Consider the following 13,784-nt stretch of genomic DNA (forward strand, 5'->3'; position numbering starts at 1 on the left):
TTTAATTTTCCCAGAGAGACTCTGTGTAACGGATAATGGCCAGCTTCACCAGTCAGTGTGGTGCCATAAATCTTGTTTACGCACAAAGACCCTTTTAGAGGTCCTGCATTTAAATCCCAGATGAGCCCTGTGTGTAGGGAATAGCTCAGAAGGGTGGTGGTAAATATGGTGCTTGTAACACAAAGTGCTCAATAAGACTAAATATACTCCATAAATCATTTACTCTTTCTCCCAATTAGGCCTGGAATTATTTTGGCTGGTGTACCATGTATGTTTAAATTCATTTAAAGTAAGTGCAGGGCTGGGCTTCCAAAGGATGTTTATTGATGGAATTAATCAACCATTGGACACCTACAGGAGACCAGACTCTCACCACCATTTGGCTGGATCGTGTTGCTTTTGAATTAAAACGTTTCTCTTCCCATTTCAGAGTCGTCCCCGCCTGACTGCATGCAGGAGAAGTCCTTTTTCTGTCGTATCAGGTGGGTGGGTGCTGGGTCAAATGCAGTGTCGGGCCATCTGCTGCTCGTACCTGCTCTTAGTTCATATTCATACTTTCTATCCAGGCTAGATGCTTTTTCAATGAGTTTGTGACATCATATGCATAAAAACCTGTAAACAGCTGCTTTTTCCAGGCCAGCGTTAAAGACCATTTACATATTAACAACACACTTAGCATTTGTTAGGATGTTCCACAGACTTCTATAGCATTCTTTAAATCTTTTATTTTAAAGAATTCTTTTATTTAACTATATTTTTGAGTATTGGTCTGATCTATGGGGTCACATCAGAGATCTAAAACCTTAAACAGAACAGCTATTTAAAGTTGTGCACACAAACAATCACTCCTATTTACTGATGGGTGGAAAATGACCACAGAGCGCCCCCATGTGTTCAGATTCTAAAATCCAAAAGCGATTAAACTAGAGGGTATTTGTGCATACTTGACTCATGTACCCAGTCTCATCTTTGTTTGGCTCACTTTACCTCTTTTGCCTAATATCCAGCGGTGGTAAGGAGTGTGAGGGTGACCTGCAGTACTATCCATTCCGCATGACGCCTTACCTGATGAAGGTCCAGGACACAGTGCACACTGAAGACCAGTTCTGCTGCCTCCTTCTGGCTGAGAGGGTCCACTCTGGCTATGATGGTAAAAATATTGAATATGAATATGTTTCTCCTAATTTGGCTTCTCTTTACCGGCTCCCTATTAAATCCAGAGCTGAATTTAAATTTCTTCTCCTCCTATAAAAGGTCTCGAGATATCAGTCATATCTTAAAAGCCCTATTAGTACAATCATATCCTAATGGAGCACTTTGCTATCAAACTGCAGGCTTACTTGTGGTTCCTACAGTTTCTGAAAGTAGAATGGGAGGCCGAGCCTTCAGCTTTCAGACTCCTGTCCTGTGGAAGTGACTCCCAGCCAGCGTTTAGAAGACTAACACCCTCTCTAATTTTAAGATTAGACTTAAAACTTCCCTTTTTCTTGAAGATTGTTGGGGTTTTCTCTCTGACACCGTAAGGTTTTCATCATACAATTTTAAAAAGTGTGTTAAGAAGATTGTCGTTGTGTTTTGGTGCTATAGAAATGAAAGTGAACTGTATCTGTATTTTTTTTTTTTTATCCTTAAGCACCCAGAATTCCAACAGACAAGCAGATCTTCACCACCACTCACTCTCCAAGCTGTGTGTTCCAGGATGTGGATGAGAGGTAAGCCAAGAATGCTTTTACTGCTGAATTTAAACTAAGTGATCTCTGAAAAAGGTGCAAACATTTGGTGCTGTTGGCTGCTAACACTGCACTTTGTTTCAGGGCAGTACCTCTTCTTGGGTACCTCCCACAGGACCTGATTGGCACCCCAGTCCTCTGCCACCTGCATCCCAGTGACCGCCCGATCATGCTGGCTATTCACAGAAAGAGTGAGCCCACACAAAATTGACAGAAGAAACATCAACATCCAGTGTAAGCAGGGGAAATCAGCGCCTGTCTCAATCTGTTTGTTTTTCCTCTGCAGTCCTCCAGTGCGCAGGCCAACCGTTTGACCACTCGTCCATCAGGTTCTGTGCAAGAAATGGAGAGTACATCATCTTAGACACCAGCTGGTCCAGTTTTGTCAATCCTTGGAGCCGCAAAGTCTCCTTTGTTATTGGGAGACACAAAGTCCGCATGTAAGTATTTATTACCTAAACAAGTTGATACATACATTTAAATCTATATTACATTAATATTTGACCACGGCATATGTGACATTATAGAAACAAGTTCTTAATTGGATGACAAAGCTGCTTCACGTAAGATGTGCTTGTTTACCAGGGGCCCCGTGAATGAAGACATTTTTATGGGCCCAGTCTCAGGCGTCAGAGAGGTGAAGACCATGGACTCTGACGTCCAGGAGATTACTGAGCAGATCCATCGGCTCCTGCTACAGGTGAGGAAAAAAACAAAACTAATATAAATTTTATAAGCTGAAAGGAAAAAAATTCAGTTGGAAGGTAAAAGAAAGAGCAACATTTCAAGACCCTACACAGACTAAGGATTGATCGAGGGAAGGAGATTAACAGTTACTGTTATTGCAGGTGCAATGTCCTCTCTGTCCCTGGAAATAATCTCTTCATTTGTTCCTGTTTAATCTTTTTCTTTTGTCTTGTTTTTTATGTAACCAGCCTGTTCATAACAGTGGGTCCAGCGGCTATGGTAGTCTGCACAGCAACGACCACTTTCTTGAAATAGGCTCCTCTAACGAGAGCCTGTCGTACAACAAGATGCATCAAGAGGAAGAGGACATGAGGGGCAAAGCCAGACCTGTGAGTAAACCCACAAACATGCATTATTTCTTAAACGCTGCATGCACTGCATTTACTGTTTGACATTTTAGTTTAGCATCCGAGTTTGAGTTCAGCAGCCTTGAAAACAAGGCACGTGTGCATGCATGTCGCAGATCAAACACAGTCCAAATACATGCATGTTAGGTGCACTGGCAAGTCTTACCCTGCATGTAAGGGATATGAAGCTCTCGAGTTGTATAGAAAAAAAGCACTGTATGTGTGACGAGGTAAATGTGGCTTGTAGTCTAAAGAGCACTGAGTAGTGAGTCATGCTCACTTTCTCTTTATGGACGTCTGATTATTCAACAATTGGCAGTGAAACTATTCAGAATCTTGAACCTCAAGTTGCTGCTAACCACTAAGTAAATTACTCACGTGATTATATGGCGAAGAAGTGACTAAGGAAGGGAATTAGGTCACTGTTACAGCTCACTGCAGTGAATCCTTACCCATGTGGTCAGGGTAACAGCACTTTTGCCTCAGGATTATGAAACTAATTTAGCCAAGATTAATATGAATTTAGTCTTAATATTCTTGTATTATTATTTTGAATGAAAAGTCTGAGCAGATTGTAAATGATTGACTCTTGTTTGTCTATTACCAGCGAACTTTTCAAGAAATCTGCAAGGGAATTCATCTTCAGAAGAGAGAAGAGCAGCAGACGGCAAAGCCAGACAACAAAAAAAGCAATGCCAGTAAGTCCAGTGAATAATTATCTGCATATTTGCTAGGTTGCAGAGCTAATTTTTGTGCAAATTGTTCAGTCGCTGATACAATGATGTGATTTCATATTAATCTTAGACACTAATGCCTAATTTGTCTGCTGCAGAGTCTGTACAGAAGAAGAGCCAAGCCGTGGTGCGACCCAAAGACTCAGCTGCTAACTGGAAGGAGGCGGGATCACCTATGGAGGAGAGCAGAGCCTCTTTCCAGGAGGACCTGGCCTTCAATGATCAGACTGTATACTCCTACCAGCAGATCAGCTGCCTGGACAGTGTTATCAGGTACAGAGATGACTCATTAGAAGAAAATGCCAGCCATTAGCATTGCTCATCCCATGTAGAGGGACTTTATATGTTCCTGTAATACGTAATGGATACAAAGAACGTTCAGCAAGTTCTCTGTATCATATTTCTCTGTTACTGTCCACATTCATGGTTTTACCAGGGAGGAATTGGAAAGAATTGTTACTATAAAATTCAACCTTTACAGAGTTCCTAAAGTTCTTGATTGTCTTTGACTTTTACAATCGGGTATTATCAGCATAAATACTAATTTTGTGATTGAAAAATCCCTGTAGGTACTTGGAGAGCTGTAATGTTCCCATCACCATGAAAAGGAAATGCCAGTCTCTCTCTAACACCACGTCCTCAAACTCTGATGAGGACAAACAGAAGGAATCCAGCAGCATGCAGCTGTCTAATGGTATGTGGCACTACTTCAGATCATCTAAAATAAGAATAACACAAACCTCTTACCTTTTTTTTTATCATGCAAAGTTACAGCCTTCTAAGGCTTTCAGACTCTTCCCTTTAAACTTCTCTATCAGACTCTTCTACAATACCACTTCCTTGTCAGTAGTTCCTGTTCTCTGTTCTCTTTGGCAGAATCATCCTTGTTGAAGGATCAGTCTGGTCTCTCTGCTTTGGACGATCAAGATAAAAAGTCCACTGACGCAGCCACAGCGTTAGTGGGCACTTCGCGGCCCCTACCTGTACCAAACAAACCAGAAAGTGTGGTGTCCATAACCAGCCAGTGTAGCTACAGTAGCACCATAGTGCATGTTGGGGACAAGAAACCTCAACCCGAGTCAGGTACAGTGACGTGAAAAAGTACTGACCTCCAACCAGATTCCCTCTATTGTTGCATATTTAATATACTGGAACTCTACAGGTATCTGATTATTAAGACAAAAAAAAAGTTGTTCGATGTGAATCGCACACTCTTCAGCTTATTTCTGTTTAAAGAGCACTACAGAGTACTGAAAAATCACTGATTTGGAGTGATATTGGCGACTGTAACGGATGCAACAGATTGTTTTTTTAAACCTATTACTGTGGATATTTTAGTGCTTTTTACTTCATGTATTCAAAAATCCGTTTCTGCCTCTTGGAGATCTGAAACGTCTCAGTGTGGAAAAATATTCAATAATAGAAGAAATCAGAGGAAAATGGCTTCTCACAGCACTGTAAATGCAGCCTGTATGTGTACGTGCTGATTTATGTGTGTCTGTGTGTTTGTGATGCTGTAGTTTATCAGCAAAACCTTCAATACAGGAAAAAAAAAACAATGGCAAATTTTCAGTTCAAGTTCCAGTATGTATGAAGTGGGTTTGTGTCCTATTTGAAATAACTGCAAAGGTTTATGATGGGGGGGACAAAGACACATGCACACACACTATGGCAGTTTAACACACTAGACTGCCATAAATATACTCAGTTACAGAGAGTTTAGACAGAGCCAGTCAGTAGGAAAAACTGGTTTAAAAGGCAAAAAGCTAAAACGGCTCGATTGTCTGCACCAAAGCCCAGTATGAATTAAATAAGGATTATCTTAAACTGAAACCATGCAAAGCTACTCTGCAGTTCAAACATGTAACATAATAATCCACCTTAGTTCAGAATAACAAAACCAACAGTTATGTCTATAGCTTCTGTTCTCTGAAGGAGAGGACTGAGGTACAACACGTGTAGTATAGGATATCGCAATGCATACTATGTGCTGTACTGAGTGAATCGACTGAAAATGAACTGAGCTATTTATGCAAAAATGCAGCAAAACTCTCACTGATTGTGCACCGCTTCATCTTAATACCTCAGCCCAATTTCTCTATATTCATTGGCTGTAACTGTTGTACTTCACTGCAATGTCTTAACTGTGCAGTTGCTTTACAGACTGTTGGCTTTGAACGTGGTTCCCAATTTGTGTGAGCCTTTCTTTCAGTGTGTCATTATATGTTCCAGTGTAGGCTACTGCATTGTTTTCTCTATGTTGCTTTTGTCTTTGTCGCTTTTAATAATAAAATGTTGTGTTGCATTAAAAACCCCACCTTCTGTTGCTTTACAGCTTATTAAAGTTATTCTCTTGCTGTCATTCATGCAGAGATCATAGAGGACGTACCGGGCGCAGGGGAAGTGGCCGAATCCAGCCAGAACCTTGCGGCTCCTCCGTGTGCATTTTCACCTCCCAGTCAGGAGAGAGAGTGCTACAAGAAGCTGGGCTTGACCAAGCAGGTTTTGGCAGCACATACGCAGAAGGAGGAGCAGGCCTTTCTGTGTCACTTCAGAGAGCTTCGCAGACTCTCCCCCCTCGAAGCAAACTGCTCCGAGTACCTGGAGCGTCAGAAAGAACAGATCGGCAGCGATGGTACAACTAAACACCAACCCCATACTGACACAGGAAGGATAATTCTGGCTCACTGCAATTTACGTCCATGTCTATTTATAACCTGTTTAATCTCTATTTATAATTTATGACTCATTCCATTGATTAAACATCTTCGGAGATGGTGACACAGCTTTAAAAAAGACTAGAAATAGAGTAACAGACACAAACTAACTTTGAAATCAATCCCAAAGCTAGAGGAGTTTTATTTTGAAGAAAAAAAAAAGTAAGTGACAAAAAAATATTATGGGGAATATTCTCTACAGTTTACTGACTGGCTCCCTGTTTCAACCTTAATCTGTTATATTTCCACTAGCTATGACTGCACAGTATATTTGTTTCGGTGCAGCAAGGATGTTTTTATGTGGTTTAGATCACCTGCTTCCAACTTTTATGATATTTACAACAATATTTTTTACTCTCTCCTATCCTATTATTCATAGGAGGAATCTGTGAATTGGCCACTCGGACAATGCGTGAGGAAAATTTTCATGAAAACTTTAAATAAAATATTTTTTTTCATTTCCTTGATCGTCTAGTTGCACCTGCTGTTCGACCCAAACAGGGTGGAGCGTTTGCAGAGCCAACCACACGGAGAAGCACGCGGAATAAGAAGACCAAATCAAAGAGGGCTAAACAGGTCGAGTCCTCCGACAGCACAGCGTCCCATCAAGGACCACAGCTGCAGCGGCCTTCTTTTCCAAACTACAGCCTTAACCAGACATCTTGGTCTCCCTCTGAGGCAACGCAGTCGGCTTTTCCCATGGCCTACCCTACCGTGATGCCAGGCTACCCTCTCCAGGTTTACCCCAGAGCTGAGTCCATAGGTCCACGGACAGATACCACTACACAAAACTTTAGGGACAGCCAGGGTGCTCAAGCCACTCCTGGCCCCTCATCCATCCATTCTGCTCCCTACACCTCCCCCATGGTCACCCCCATTGTGGCTCTAGTACTCCCTAACTACCTGTACCCTGTAATGGGCCCTGGTCCTCCACCACAGCAGCCAGTGTACCAAGCAGAGACTGGGGTCTTCCCCACCCAAACATTGCCTTTTGCTCAGGCTGCCTTTCCATTCCCACCTTCCTTCAGCGGTCAGACTCAGTTCAACGTTCAGACCAATTTCACTCCTCCTCAAGCAGCAGGCAGCTCAACTCCATCATTCTGCTTCCCACCATCCTCGGAAATCCCTAAGCCTTCCGTTGAAGGACAGTCTCGGTCCTCAACACCACAGTCTGGAGGAGCTGAAGGCCAGGCCTCCCCTCGCTTATTCCAGTCACGCTGCAGCTCACCCCTTAACCTGCTGGAGCTGGAACTGAACGTGGACAGGCAGGACGGCGCGATGCTCCCCTCTGGAGGACGAGGAAATACTGCAGCTGAGAGGGAGCAAACAGCAAGTGCCAGCCAGCCTAAGGAGAGGGAACTGAATCAGGTAAACAAGGAAATACAACTTCCCTTTGTCCTGTTTTTTCCCCCACCTGGATCCTTCTTAATCTGTCAGCAGCCCACAGTGTCAAAGAATTTTAACGTCGTGGGCTCCCTTTAAAGGCTGTGGCATGTTCCCCCATAAAGTTCACTATATATGCATCTCAGTTTGTGGGCTTTAATGGCGTTATGACAGTGATTTTATCCAAAATTATTTCCACTAAATAACTTCTGTTTTGCTATTGTAAAAACTCCTCCGATTAAATGTGGCCCAGGGTGTGTTAATCATGTTATTATTCCTTACACCCTTTAGCCATCTCTCAGTCTCCTTGGTCCTCCAGGACCGTTGTATTTCGGGGGTACAGCCTGTTTCTGTGAGCGTTTGTCTTGGGATAAAGTGTGCTCTAGGCTGAGTGCTTTCAGCAACGAGGTAGGCAAATCATCGTAAAACCTCCGCACTTTTCAAATCCCATTTCTTCCCGATTCCATGTCAACTGTTACAGTTACTGTTTTCCTTTTCATGACTTATGAGTATTATTATTGCTTGTTCAGTAGACGCAGATTTTTAGCTGAAGCATGACAATGAAAACCGCCTAAGAAGCATAATAAAACCTGGAGGCACGTGCCCTCTTGAGGAAGTTAATTACAGGATAGTATTCTGTATGTGCACCTTTGGAATAATCCAGTTTTAATAACTGGTTATAAAATGAGAACTGATCTTTATTTAACTGACCATTACAAACACCAACACACGAACAATTTAAGTTTTCTCTGTTTTTCAATCAACACAGCCATTAAGTATTTGTTGTGCTAGAAGGAAAATAACCCAAAATGTTATGTTTAACTGGTCAGAAATGCTCTGGCAGAAGAAACTTCAAATGTTTTTGGTAGCTGTGGGTTGAAGAGCATATTTTTCGGCCAAATTTTGGACTTCTCTTCCTCAGCTTAGCCAGATTCACAAGATGTCTGAAGTGAAGCGCTCTCTTGAGTTCATTTAACTGTGTCTCTGGGGTCTGACTGGATACTGGACAGATTTTTCTCTATTTGTAGTTATTCTGCAGTGGGTTTATTTCCAGGCCCAGAAAAACTCTAATCATGATCTTTTTTCTACCGTACAGCGCACATAGCGTGTATGTTCTCCCCCAAGCAATTCAACCTAACTTTCCTCAGTTCAAAAAAAAGCATCATAGAGTGTCATATTGACAAGTCGAGGCACACGGTAAGATCAGCTTCTGCTGGCGTCCTGCTGCAGATCCCATCCTTCATCTCTCACCTTTTTAAATAAGTCAATTCAATTCAATTTTATTTACACAGTGCCAAATCACAACAACAGTCGCCCTACAATAATACATACAGAGAAAAACCCAACAATCATATGACGCCCTGTGAGCAAGCTCTTTGGCGACAGTGGGAAGGAAAAACTCCCTTTTAACAGGAAGAAACCTCCGCAGGACCGGGCTCAGGGAGGGGCGGGCATCTGCTGCAACCGGTTGGGGTGAGAGAAGGAAGACAGGATAGAAGACATGCTGTGGAAGAGAGACAGAGATTAATAACAAGTGTGATTCAATGCAGAGGTCAAGTTCTCTCTTCACACATGCCAACAGTGTGGTTTGACTTACTGGATTGGATATCTCCAGTGGGGTTTTTAAAGCCTGTAGCCCATGGGTCTACTATACTGTGGGTGTTTGAACTATGTGCTTCATATTACTGAAGACGATACACTAATTTGTGTGTTAGTCCTTTAAAAAAAATGCATTTTTCAGAATTGTTACTTTGATGAAGATCAGCCCACACTTAAACTGATGCAGCTACTTCTAAATGGTTCACCTTCGTATTTTTTCCATTGCACATACATTGATTTTAGCATGACCTCCACAGCTGTGGGAACCTGATTCACAATTAAACATGTGGAAGGGGGTATTGTCGTTTGTATTGTACCGAGATGATATAATGAAGAAAGGAAAAGTGGTTTGCAGCCATCTTCTGTATTTTGCAAATGCTTTTCTAATTATAATATACATATTGCATTCATGAATTATTGACTTCCCTCACTTTCAATTAGCTGGAAAAGGATCAGGATCATGTATCTAATTTAAATCAACTACACTGGTCTCCTTGGTCCTTGTGAACCAAGGAGTGTTTGCTGAGAATGACAGTTTTTTATGATTAAGCAGAAACATGCTCCCAGGTGAGTCTTTAAAATCTGAGGCAGGATGTAAAACGGCAAGAGAAACGGCGTCTGCGAGTGTAATGAATGCTTCAGTGTGAGGACCTGAATCCTGCTCCTCTGATGTGGTGTTCCTTCAATATTTGTTTTTGCAGACAAGCTCGCAATGTGACGCTAACAACAGCGATGCCAACTCTTCATCCAGTGACATGCTGAACATTATCCTCCAAGAGGACTCCTTTTCGGGCACCGGCTCAGCCACCTCAGGGTCCATGGGCTACAGAACGTCAGCCAGCGGCACTTCGAATAGCGGGACGTCTGAGGGCAGGACGTCAGCCAGCGGAGTCTCAGGTAATCCTACAGTTATAACCACGTGTTTTAACTTGTGATTGCTATACAGATTTGAAGTTTTTGTCCAAGTTTTTTTTTTTTTTTTTTAACAGAGCAAGCAATTTTTAACATTTCTAAACGCAGTAGCGTTCTTTAGAAAGCATAAATTATTTCTGTTTGCACACAATAACAGAATTATTTCAAAAGAAAGACAAAAATTACCAGAGTTAGTATTATTAGCCCACCTGAAAAGCTGACCTTTTATTGATCCATAATGTAAACAACAGCTGTGGAATGATGTGCTTTAACTTCTTACTTTGCAAAGCTAATAAAATCAAGTTAAAAACTGAGGGTTTTCTTTCAATTTACACACAGTATAAAAACTTCAGCGAGGGTTCGAGTTGTCACTTGAGAAAGCATCCTGCTAAAAAAAAAATTAAATCAGTTTAGACTTGAGAAAAAGAACCGCTGATGTTTAAAGAGCAGGAGATGGAAATGCTGTGATGACTTTGTATAGCCAAGTGTCAAGAACTGAACTGAGAAATCTCATCATTAAAGAGAACCACACAGTACAGAGTGAGCGTGGTAGAGGTAGGAAGTGAAAGGTTTCCAAAACTCTGCGAAATTAACATTTAGCCTGTGTAAAATAAGCATTGTCCCCTCAATGATAAATGTCCTGTTATTAGGTAGGCCAATGGAAAGCTTTTAAAACTACATAATTTGTCATATGATCATCAACTTACTTGGCCTCTAACAATACTCTGCTCTTTGGCTCCTCTCAGAAAGCACCACCAGTAGCAAATACTTTGGCAGTGTGGACTCATCGCTGCACAGCCAGAAGGTCAAAGGTCATATGAGCGGCAGAGATGGAAGACGCGGCAGAATGGAGCAGAGCGACCATATCACAAAGTATGTACCGCAGGACCCGCTGTGGCTGCTCATGGCTAACACAGATGAGAAGGTCATGATGACCTATCAGCTGGCCTCGCAGTGAGTGGGAGAATGGGGCTCAGCCAGTGAGGAGTAGGATAAATGGCCCTGTAGACACTGTGGTGTGGTAGTTATTCACCATCTGTTTGTAATGGAAGGTTCCTCAGTAATGCACTAGTGATAAGGCTGTGTGCGTGTGCAGGAAACTTGGTGTGGGATGCCTGAAGGCAACAGCTTGCTAAAAGACTGTTTAACATGTTTAACCGAGTCCCCACCATTGGAAAGCGTATGCGCAGTTTTAACCCACCCTGTAAAACTGCTTTACATTCATCACTAGCTAGCTTTGATCTCAGGTGAACCACTGGCTGAATAGATGTTTAACTACACATTTAATCCCATTTAATATAAAAAGAAGTGCTCCTTTTTTTCCTGCACGATGAAGAAATGATGCTGTCATATGATGATGCTGTCTGGTGGTGGTCAGAGGACCCGGTGGCGCCAGTGTCCGGCAGCCTCACCTCAGTGTGCCCCAGGGCAGCTGTGGCTACAGTGTAGCTTGCCATCACCAGTGTGTGAATGTGTGTGTGAATGTATGAATGACTGAATGTAGTGTAAAGCGCTTTGGGGTCCTTAGGGACTAAGTAAAGCGCTATACAAATACAGGCCATTTACCATTTAAATGCAAGAAATCTGTCAGCACAAATAAATAAATGTGTTAAATTACAGAAAAGGCCCACTGCCCAGAAAATATTCAATATAAATTCTGGCATCCTTATTCTAATAGGATTAGATTAGTGCTGGTCTACAAGGCTTCTACTGGGATGCTGACTGACTACCACATCTTCCAGAGAAAGAAGATGCGATACTTTCAATGAACCCTTTTCAGGCAGCATCACTTGATATACTCAGACTCTTTATGCATCTACCACACACTCCCTTAACTGTGGTAGCAAATGTTCATCTTCCTGTTGTGTTGCATCATCTCTGTGTAAGAGGGAGCACGGAAACTTTTTGTGTTCAGTGTTTGTAAATGTGGAGGAAAAGAGAAACTGCAATCTGTAATCATGACACAGAAGCTCCAACCCTGATGGTTGTAGTAAGACTTTTGACCACTAGATGGAATCCTCACAACAAAAGAGATCTGCTGTGTTGGGTGTGAGGAGCCTGACAGCGAAACTTTGTTCGAACATAAAAGTAATAAATTATCCAAAAGTGCAACATAAGCATGCAAATCGAAGCTTCCAGTGTTGTTTATCTGAGCATTTGTCACACGTGTGAGCTGAATCGTGACCGTGTCTGTGCGTTTCAATGTGTCTGCAGTGATATTGAAAAGGTGCTGAGAGAAGACAAAGAGAAACTGAGGCTGCTGCAGAAGAGCCAACCGCGCTTCTCTGAAGAGCAGAAGAAGGAGCTGATCGAGGTTCACCCCTGGATCAAGAAGGGAGGTTTACCCAAAGCCATAGATATCAAGGTAGAATTGAATACCCCTTCCAGTTCAGATATCCACTGTTAATGTAAACATAATGCCTCATTTACACCTGAACATGTTTTTTCCAGATGTGCTCCTGGTGTGATGACGCCTTAGAGGCAGCGACGGCGGTACAGGATCAGCCGTACCAAGACCTCGATGAATCTGAGACCGCCGGAATATCCTGCCACGGCTCTCCTTCGGCCTCCGACTGTCAAACACAGACGGCGGCACAATAAGCATCTCAAAGTGTCCAGAGTGACTTTGTTAGCCACTGGCTTACAGCCTTTGAAGAGGGACCAGTTTTAAATGTGCTCTTACTGTTTCTCTCTTGCTGTTCTGTGAGTTCTTCTTGTATAGGTGCCAGCAAGAAAACTGGATAAAACAGTCCAGATTTTTGTAGAATGTGAACATGTGTAGTAGATTCATTACATTATATTTTAATCTACTTTTTAATTGTTGCTTTTTAATCACTGTGTTGTTGCTTGAGGAATTGCTGGTCTCTAAGACTGCGCCTGTTTGTTGCGTCATCCCTTTTGTAGCATGTTGCCACGTGTGGCTCTTAATGGTTTTTATATAGACTTGATTACCAGATGCTGAGCCCAATAAAGGGAAAGAGAAAGTGTGCTCGCATGCCAGGCACCACCACAGAGGTCAAACAAACATCAGTCAGCTGGGGGCTGCTCTCGGTGGCTCTGTGGTGTTTGATGAATTCAGTATTTCGTGGCGTTTCCCCGAGTTGCAACAACACTTCTGTCATTCATACACATCAGACACCAAATGAGCACAAGTGCACTTTGCAGTTTAGTATTTATAGTTGAAAGAAATCTGATACTAAGGTAACTTTTTGAATCTTAAATTGTATATTTCTTCCCACTGGGTTGGATAAAGAAGAATGTAAATGAGACTCCTGTGGGTCTGATATTCATTCTGCTGATGCCTGTATTCAATTGGGGGATCTCAGCTGTTAAACATAGAGGGGAAAGATGTCCAATGTAGTACAAGCATTGCTGATCAAGTGATGGAGTTGATTTAAGTTTGCACTGAGTTGGGGGTGGGGGTGTGAGGCACATATGCTACACTGATTCACATAATGTCATACTTTTAAAAAAAAAAAGCTCATTTCAAACTTTTTACACTTCTGTCATTTGGTGACACGTCACTAAAAGCAGCTCTAGATTTTTATTATTTTTTTCATTCAGCAGATTTCCTTTCATCTGTTTCTGATGAAATGCAGCATTTTTGTTTTTCAG

The 13,784-nt window shown here is 42.2% G+C and overlaps 1 protein-coding gene across 3 annotated transcripts in view; it reads left to right on the top strand.

The window, feature by feature from the left end:
- Positions 1-13,761, top strand: part of per2 (period circadian clock 2) — a 32,137-nt gene extending 18,376 nt beyond the window's left edge. Inside the window, exons 7-24 of one of the 3 annotated variants that reach the window (XM_005721337.1) lie at positions 431-482; positions 1,008-1,150; positions 1,634-1,712; positions 1,815-1,921; positions 2,017-2,170; positions 2,316-2,430; positions 2,666-2,806; positions 3,432-3,522; positions 3,657-3,831; positions 4,128-4,252; positions 4,435-4,641; positions 5,930-6,193; positions 6,751-7,643; positions 7,950-8,066; positions 9,959-10,154; positions 10,916-11,042; positions 12,384-12,534; positions 12,621-13,761. In XM_005721337.1, coding sequence (XP_005721394.1) covers positions 431-482; positions 1,008-1,150; positions 1,634-1,712; positions 1,815-1,921; positions 2,017-2,170; positions 2,316-2,430; positions 2,666-2,806; positions 3,432-3,522; positions 3,657-3,831; positions 4,128-4,252; positions 4,435-4,641; positions 5,930-6,193; positions 6,751-7,643; positions 7,950-8,066; positions 9,959-10,154; positions 10,916-11,042; positions 12,384-12,534; positions 12,621-12,770 — 3,287 coding nt within the window. In that variant the 3' untranslated portion in view covers positions 12,771-13,761. The remainder of the gene's footprint in view (positions 1-430; positions 483-1,007; positions 1,151-1,633; positions 1,713-1,814; positions 1,922-2,016; positions 2,171-2,315; positions 2,431-2,665; positions 2,807-3,431; positions 3,523-3,656; positions 3,832-4,127; positions 4,253-4,434; positions 4,642-5,929; positions 6,194-6,750; positions 7,644-7,949; positions 8,067-9,958; positions 10,155-10,915; positions 11,043-12,383; positions 12,535-12,620) is intronic. The other 2 variants (XM_013912435.1, XM_013912438.1) reach the window with 2 other exon arrangements.
- Positions 13,762-13,784: the final 23 nt, after the last annotated feature.

Source organism: Pundamilia nyererei, unplaced genomic scaffold (assembly GCF_000239375.1).
Source record: "Pundamilia nyererei isolate P.nyererei 1_Seehausen unplaced genomic scaffold, PunNye1.0 scaffold00004, whole genome shotgun sequence".
Taxonomy (NCBI): Eukaryota; Metazoa; Chordata; class Actinopteri; order Cichliformes; family Cichlidae; genus Pundamilia; species Pundamilia nyererei.